At 35.4% G+C, this 8151-nt stretch overlaps 1 protein-coding gene across 1 annotated transcript; it reads left to right on the top strand.

Moving 5' to 3' along the window:
* The first annotated feature begins 1772 nt into the window (after nt 1-1772).
* On the top strand, nt 1773-3399 carry LOC126672629 (uncharacterized). The gene is made up of 5 exons (XM_050366582.1): nt 1773-2098; nt 2141-2380; nt 2431-2526; nt 2625-2767; nt 2870-3399. Exons 1-5 carry the CDS (start codon nt 1773-1775, stop codon nt 3397-3399), a joined length of 1335 nt encoding a protein of 444 aa, XP_050222539.1.
* The last annotated feature ends 4752 nt before the right edge of the window (nt 3400-8151 follow it).

Here is an 8151-nt window from a genome sequence, read left to right as displayed (position 1 = left end):
AGGAATTGGAGCTCGCTCTTGACTGATAACATGATAAGAGATGCTGATAGTGAACTGAAGTACATACCTCCTTCTATTAAGGATGGTGAACGATTTGTGACCTTCAACTCGAAGGAAACTGTTAAAGAAGAAGATAAATGGAGGAATGCTCTAGTTGGCTGTGTGTTAGGTATGTTTCCAAAATTTGAAAGAATATCTGCATTTGTTAAGAATAGATGGGGAAACTATGGTCTTACCAATGTGATTAAAATCAATGCATCAATGTTTCTCTTTGATTTCAAAACTGAGGAACACTGTAAGAAGGTCTTAGGTTCAGGTCCTTTCACTTTTGATCAGAAAACCTCTTCTGCTTAAAAAGTGGCACCCTAGAATGATAATGGACCCTTCAGAGATCAAAACAGTCCCTATTTGGATCCAGTTGCCAGGCTTACCTTGGGAGTTTTGGTCTCCCGAAATACTAAGTAGAATTGGAAGTCTTTGTGGAACTCCCATGTTTTGTGATCAATGTACCATTAACAGAACAACACTGGATATGCTAGGATTTTGGTTGAAATGGATGTATTAGGTTGTTATCCAGATTGTGTGGACATGATGGATGAACTTGGGAATTTTTTAAATAGAGGATAGTGTTGATTGGAAACCTATTTTCTGTGATAAGTGTAAGAGGATGGGGCACGCTTAAGAAATTTTGCAGAGTTGTTCAGAAGGAAAGTGTGATGAAAGATAAGGCCCTGACTGATCCTGTGATTGAGGAGCAGATTATTGGAATTCAGAGGAATGAGGTTCCTAAAAAAAAGCCAGCATTGAGGTGACTCATAATCCTTTTAATTCTTTGGTTATTGGAACTGAAAAATTGATGATTTCTAATGAATATAAAGGTGGTAGTAACTTGAAAATTGATGTTATAGGTGAGAGTAGGTTGAGACCCGCTAAGCCACCAAATATTAATTAGATGATTGGGTGTTGGAATATTAGAGGGATCAATTTGGCCCTCAAGCAATCAGAGGCCTGTTCTCTGATTAAGTCCAATAAGTTGTGTGTGATTGGTCTACTAGAAACTAGAGTAAATAGTAACAATTTTGATAAGATTTGGAATTCTTTTAAGAATAAGTTTCCTGGATGGGATATCATTCATAATTACTCCTTCTCATCTATGGGAAGGATCTGGATTTTGTTCAATTCAGTAGTTGTGTCTAGTTATTCTCTGGTTATTCATAACCAATTTATCCATTTCAAATTTCTGATGGGAGAGTTTGGAGTTCATCTGCACAGTGGTTTCTGGCTCTTATATAGCTGAGTAGAGAGTGGAGTTATGGGAGAAGCTTAAGTCCATTAGTCAGTCTATAAGTGATAAGTGGATCATAGTATCTGATTTCAATGTTGTGATGTCAAATAATGACAGAATGGGAGGTAATGCTATTGATATTCATGCAAGTAATGAGTTCAGGAATTGGGCTATCCAGTCTAATGTGAATGAGCTTAAAAAGCAGGGTAGTCATTTCACTTGGTGTAATAATCAAAGAGGCGGCAATAGGATATGGAGGAAGCTGGATTGGTGCTTTGCCAATGAATTATGGTTAAGTAAGTGGATGGATTCTTATTGTGAGGCTTTGAATACTGGTATCTCTGATCATTCCCCTTTGGTGGTTAGAACATGGGATGGAAGCAATACAAGGAAGAGTCCTTTTAGATTTTTTAATATGTGGTGCAGGCACAATGATTTTCAAGAGATTGTTGGCAATGCCTAGAGCAAAAATGTTAGTGGATCTAAGATGTTTCAGGTTTATCAGAAGCTAAAAGATCTAAGGAAAGAGTTGAGACCTCTAAATAGAAGAGTGTTTAGTGATATCACTTCTAAAGTAAATAATGCCAAAAGTTTACTTGAGAAGTTGCAATCAAATTTAATTAAAGATCCCTTTAATGAACATCTGCATGAAGAGGAGAGAGCAGTCAGTATTCATCTCTTTAAGTTGATGTCTAGGGAAGAAAGCATTTTGAGACAAAAATCCAGAGCCAATTGGATTAAGTTGGGGGATCTTAATTCCAAATTCTTTCATAAGAGTTTGCTGCAAAGACAGGCTAGGAAAAAGATCAATATGTAGAAGCTCAATGATGGTAGCATTTGTACTAATTCTGACAGAATAAAGGATGAAATTATCAGGCATTTTGAGGCTTTCATTGGTACAAGATCTAATAATTGGAACCATGTTGATTCATTGTTACTTATGGAGGGTATAGTTCTTGATGATTCAGATAGAGCTGAGCTTGCTAAAGAGGTTTCCCCAAAAGAAGTTAAAGCTGTTATTTTCTCCATTAATGAAGATAAGACTCCTGGGCCTGATGGATACACCAGTGCGTTTTCAAGAAAGCCCGAAGTACTGTGGGAGAGGAAGTAACTAAGGCCATCTTGGAATTCTTCTCCAATGGCAGTATGCTCAGACAAGCTAATTCTGCAGTCATCACTTTAATCCCTAAAGTGAATTGCCCCGAGTCTATTGGGGATTATGGACCAATAGCTTGTGTTATGTGATATACGAAGGGATTTCAAAGATTATTGCCAAGAGAATCAGTAATGTGTTAAACAAGATCATTGATCCCTGTCAGTTAGCTTTTGTGCATGGTAGATGCATTGTGGACAATATCCTTCTAGCTAATAAAGTGGTGAGAAATTATCATAGAGGGAAAGGCAATAGCTGTGCAATAAAAGTTGATATTCAGAAAGCTTATAACTTTTTGGAGTGGGATTTTATAGAAGAAGTCCTGATAGGTATGAGATTTTCTGACAAGTTCATCAACCTGGTCATGACTTGTATAAGAACCTCAATATTTTCTATCATGGTAAATGGTGAGATTACATGTTATTTTGCAGGTGGAGAAGGCCTTAGACAAGGTGATCATGTTTCTCCCTTACTGTTTGTTTTGTGCATGGAATATTTTTCCAGGTTAATGAAGAGGAATACTAAAGCAGGTTCTGGATTTAGCTTACACAAGAGCTGCAAGTCCATCAATTTAAATCACCTGTGTTTTGTTGACGGTATGTTCATCTTCAGCAATGGAGATAGCAAGTCAATCCAAATTGTTAAAGACTCCCTCATCACCTTCTCAAAAGTCTCTAGCTTATCCCCAAATCATCAGAAGAGTACAATCTTGTTTAATGGTGTATCTCTGCATGTAAAGAATGAAATTCTGAGAATTATTGGGTTTCAAGAGGGTTGCTTCCCAGTTAAATACTTGGGGCTGCCTTTGATCACCACTAGACTTACTAAGGATCACTGTGAGAGCCTTATTCAGAGGATTACAAGCAGAGTGAACTCCTGGTCTTCCAAAAGCCTTTCCTATGTTGGGAGACTCCAGCTCATCAATTCAGTCCTGCTGAGCATGCAAGTGTACTGGTGTTGAGTCTTCATGTTACCTAAAGCAGTGATAAAAGGTGTTGAGAAAGCCTACAGGAATTTTTTGTGGAGTAATAATAACTCAAACAAGAAAAATGGCCTGGTAAACTGGAAAAGAGTTTGTAGCAGTAAAGACTCAGGTGGTCTAGGTATAAAATCAGTTCTTTTGTGGAATAAAGCTGCCTTAGTCAAGCATATTTGGGGAATCATCTCTCAAAGAGCTACATTATGGGCTTCTTGGGTGTCTGCTAACAAGTTAAAGAGACTCAACTTTTGGGGTATTGACAAACCATATGAATACTCCTGGGTATGGAGACAGATTTTGAAAATTAGGGATTCAGTCAAGCATTTGTTCCAGTATGACTTGGGAGATGGGAAATCCTTTACTTTCTGGTGTGATCCCTGGTTGAATAGTAGATCAATTAAAGACAGATATCTTGATATTAACTTGAAGGATGCTGATATTCCTAAGATGGCTAAAGTAGCTAACTTATGGAGAGGTTACAAATGGGTGCACCCAGACCCAATGGATGATACTACCTTAAATGCCTGGAAATTCATTGAAGACAATATTAGTGTGAAAGCAGATGTTCCAGACAGTATCATATGGAAAGGAAAAGCTAATGGTGTGTTCACAGTGAATAGTGCCTGGAGAAGTTTAATCCATGAGCAAAGCAAAGTCTCTTGGCACAGTATTGTTTGGTTTGCTGGCATGATCCCCAGACACTCTTTGGTTACTTGGCTGGCAATCATGGGAAGACTTAATACAAAAGATAAGCTTCTGAGATGGGGAGTTGTCCCTACTAATGTGTGCCCTCTTTGCAATTCACAGACTGAAAGTATAGAGCATCTATTTTTTGATTGCAAGTTTTACTCTGATGTTTGGGAAAAGTCTCTAAGGAATTCAAATGAAACTAGACAGAAGTTTAGTTGGAGAAGAGAAGTTAGCCACCTGGAAAAAAGAGCTAAGGGAAAATAAGTTAGAGCTAAAACCAGAAGATTATGGTTTAATGCCATAGTCTATCACATATGGAGAGCTAGGAATGATACTGTTTTTAACTAGAAAGTGCAGAGTTGTGATCATATCTGTGCTAGAATTACAAATGATGTCAGGAGTAAGTTGAGTTAGTTGTTTGGCTGCTTCTACAGTTCAGGTGCTCTAGTTGTTTGCTTGTTTGTCTGCTTTTTTCAGAGGTTGTAGTTGGTTTGTTAGCTGCTTGTTGCCCAGCTAGGCTTGTTGTAACCGGGCCTCTTTTGCAATATAATTGCTCTTTTGGTTGATTGACAAAAAAAACAACATGCTTAACACTTAGCCAAATTTGCTCAAAAAGCCAACATCAACACAAGCATTCTATGACATTAAATGAATCCAACTCAGATTGTATGCCATAAACTAATTATATTTTCAGATTTAAAACAAACAACTAACAAACATGCTTATCGATCAAATCAAGATATGACAATTTAACTCATAATTCCCATAACTCATAAATAACCTATCATGAATGAACAACAATATACCATAATCAATATCAACATGAATTATTGAGTATGAACAACCCTAACCATCCAACAACACCTTCTAATTGATATCCAACATGCATAGCCGAAAACGAATAAACAATTCAACATATGATCCAACAATCAACCATAACATGAATACACATTTCTCAATCATGTTATCCTATACCAAAACATTTATAAACAACAAATCAATAGCCAAAATAGTAACTATACATCACAATGAATCATGAAAACAACTTTAACAAACTATAACGCTAATCGAATCAATAATAAACTATAGCATGATATAACATCTATAAATCACATAGATCTAATCAAACACATATGGACAACCACTAAAACTCATCAAAACAGTAGGTAATTATCATTACAACCAAAATCAATTTAACACAATGAGGTGAAAAATGTATGTACCAATAAACGAAGGCAAAGAAACACTACCGAAACAAATGAGGTAATCACGATTCTAGATTATAGGTGAGATAGTAACGCTATTAGAACCGATAATATGGATAGATTAAACCATGATACGAAGTATACGATAGAAATTGAAGAGAGAAGTTGAATAAGGTATGAATCGTTTATCGAACAGTCAAGAGCGAAGGAAAATGGAGTGGATGCGTGCAAAACGATCTAAGTTTATAAAAGTGAGTGGGAAAAGTTTTAGGTCGGATAAGGGGTTTATTCATGGGCCACGACACAAAATTTCATGACAGGCGCGATGCGAGACGCGATGCCCATCGCTCCTGCCATCGCGCTTCACTCCTCAAAACACATTTTAATGCCTGAGGCGCGATGCGAGGCGCGTTGCGCTCATTGAGGCCTCCATCGCGCCTCATCAAACAAATGATCCAACCGCACAATTTTTAGCAAATCCTCTTAGGAACAACATATCCAAAGATGGGCCCGATCCGACCGTGCAATTGAAGATATGGATGTTTAAACTAAATCATGACAAATTCGAAAGGAAAACGAATATATCTTCCATAATTATTCAAAAGCAATTCAAATCGTCATCGAAAACCCACATGACACCTATGACACATACAAGATACAATTTAGTACATAATTAAAGTGCCACTATGAGCACAGCGGGGTTCGGGGGCCGCTCGCCCACACTTATGGCTGACTTCTTGATCTGGAAATGGTTTAAAAAATGGGTCGCCACCTAGTTCAACTAATAGTATTTTATCATTAAGTTAACCAATAGTATTTTATCGATATGGCATTGAGAACTATCGAGAACGTATCAAAACCTTGTTTTACGATATGGCCATATGAAGCTTCAAGACAACATTGATCGCGATGAGGAGGTTGAACCGAAACCATGACGTATAATTTGAAGAATTAATAGGACAAATAAATTACAGTTTGGTGTTTGGCTTATAAGTATAGTATTTATCCAAATCTGAATATAGTTTTTTTTGTATTTATTTTGACTGATTATTTTGACTGATTATTTTCATATTGATGGACTACTTTGTGAAATCAGTTTCTTCACAACCTAAATTTACTACTAAGCTTTTTCTATTTTTTAATATTATATTGGTAAACCATTTGTCTACCTATAAAATACTATTGGTTAATTTAATGATTTTTTTTGTTAATTAATGTTGGTGACCCATTTGTATACCTTTAAAATTGTGTTTTTAATGTGATACCACTGGTAAATAGCAATTACGTAATTAATTTGCAGATCAACCCTTCAATAGACAGTTAGTAACTTCTTTACAAACTAATAATGAACATGCTTTAGATTTTATTGAAAATCGCAATGTTAAGCATGTCGTAAAGCATCCAATTCTATTAAATTGACTTTTATTTTTTATTAAAAGTTTCTACAGGCTGATATCAATAATTTGCTTATTTTGACGTTGTCTCATCGTGACGCACAATGGAAATGCGTCATTCTTGCTTCATCTTTTTTCTGTTCAATGTAGAATTGCACACTTTTATTTTCCTCAATATCCACAGGCTGCTGTTTGGTTCCAATTGATATCTAATTTTTAATTTCGTTTCCCAATTATTTACTTTTAGTATACCACAGATAATATAGTACAATGTTTCCAAATCTGCATCATCTTTAACTAAAATTCCTTTGATAAAGTAATTTGAGTAGTTAAAACTTTCATCCCATACTCCATTGTAGCAAACTAGGATTTTGAATTGTCATTCCTGCAAAATAACATTTATTTTGTATTAAAAAAGTTATTTATTGAATCAAAACAGCATACACATGTTAGTAATGTAGTTACCATCTTTCTGCTGACAACGCAGTCTACCTTTATAACATCATTAGTATACTACTAGTTAACTTATTTTTTTTGAAAAGAGACTGAATTTCCAATACAATCAGTACGTAGATATAAATAAACTTGTTTTCAATGTAAATAAAATTACAATATTGGTAAACTTAAAATTTTGTTCATATATAGGCAAATATAAACCAAATAAACGAGTCTAAAAATATATCAACGTAAACACTTTTCCATTAAAGTTTCAGCTATGATCAACGTATTCTAACATTGTTCATCATTGAAAAAACATAACTAATTTCAATAAAATGGTGATCGTCGATGATCAATTGTTTTTCTCAATTTTGATTTAAAAAAAGTTACATTTCATTCATCATACTAAGTTTGATTCCTTCTAATAAGATGATTGTTTTTCTTATGATGCTTTTCAATTATCGTTTTTCTATCTGAATTAAAGTTTGTCCCCCCATGAAATTGCTCTCTGAATTATCATTTTTTGCCTTCAGTTTGCTCCTTTTTCATGTTATGTATATTCTTCAATTTTAGAAAGATCTTAATTGTAATCTTAAAATTTGATTTTCATAGAGATTGTAGGAGAATATTTGATTTTCAGGTGAGACTTACCTTATTCAGTAACTTTTGTATTTTGTTAATTTAGAAAAGTTGGTTTTGCAAAATAAAAGGTGGACATGGTATCTTTCAATTTTGAAAGATAGCCCCGTAATTTTCAAATTATTATTGTATAAGTTGGGTATTCCTTAATTTTTCTCTAAAATTAAAGTACATTAACTAGTTTACATCTGGGTTCAAACCGGGCTTGATTCCGAGCCCCAACGAGCCTAAAAACGCGTTTGGAAGTATGGATCGGAGTCTGGAAGATTTGGGAGTCTAGTTCTCGAAGTCTGGGCATAAAGAATACGGCACCGGTGTGACTTCCAGCGCCAAAATTCTATGGTGGCGGTGCCGCCACTTTATTCTGG

This window comes from Mercurialis annua, linkage group LG3 (assembly GCF_937616625.2).
Source record: "Mercurialis annua linkage group LG3, ddMerAnnu1.2, whole genome shotgun sequence".
NCBI lineage: Eukaryota > Viridiplantae > Streptophyta > Magnoliopsida > Malpighiales > Euphorbiaceae > Mercurialis > Mercurialis annua.
This window is presented reverse-complemented; position numbering and strand designations above follow the sequence as displayed.

Bases quoted from the DNA above. Each gene is read 5' to 3' on its own strand.
- LOC126672629 (XM_050366582.1), top strand. From the start codon at position 1,773: ATGTTTCAGGTTTATCAGAAGCTAAAAGATCTAAGGAAAGAGTTGAGA. The intron at 2,099-2,140 runs GTAGAAGCTCAA...TAATTCTGACAG, and splicing joins GCTAGGAAAAAGATCAATAT to AATAAAGGATGAAATTATCA. The intron at 2,527-2,624 runs GTGATATACGAA...TGTGCATGGTAG, and splicing joins GGACCAATAGCTTGTGTTAT to ATGCATTGTGGACAATATCC.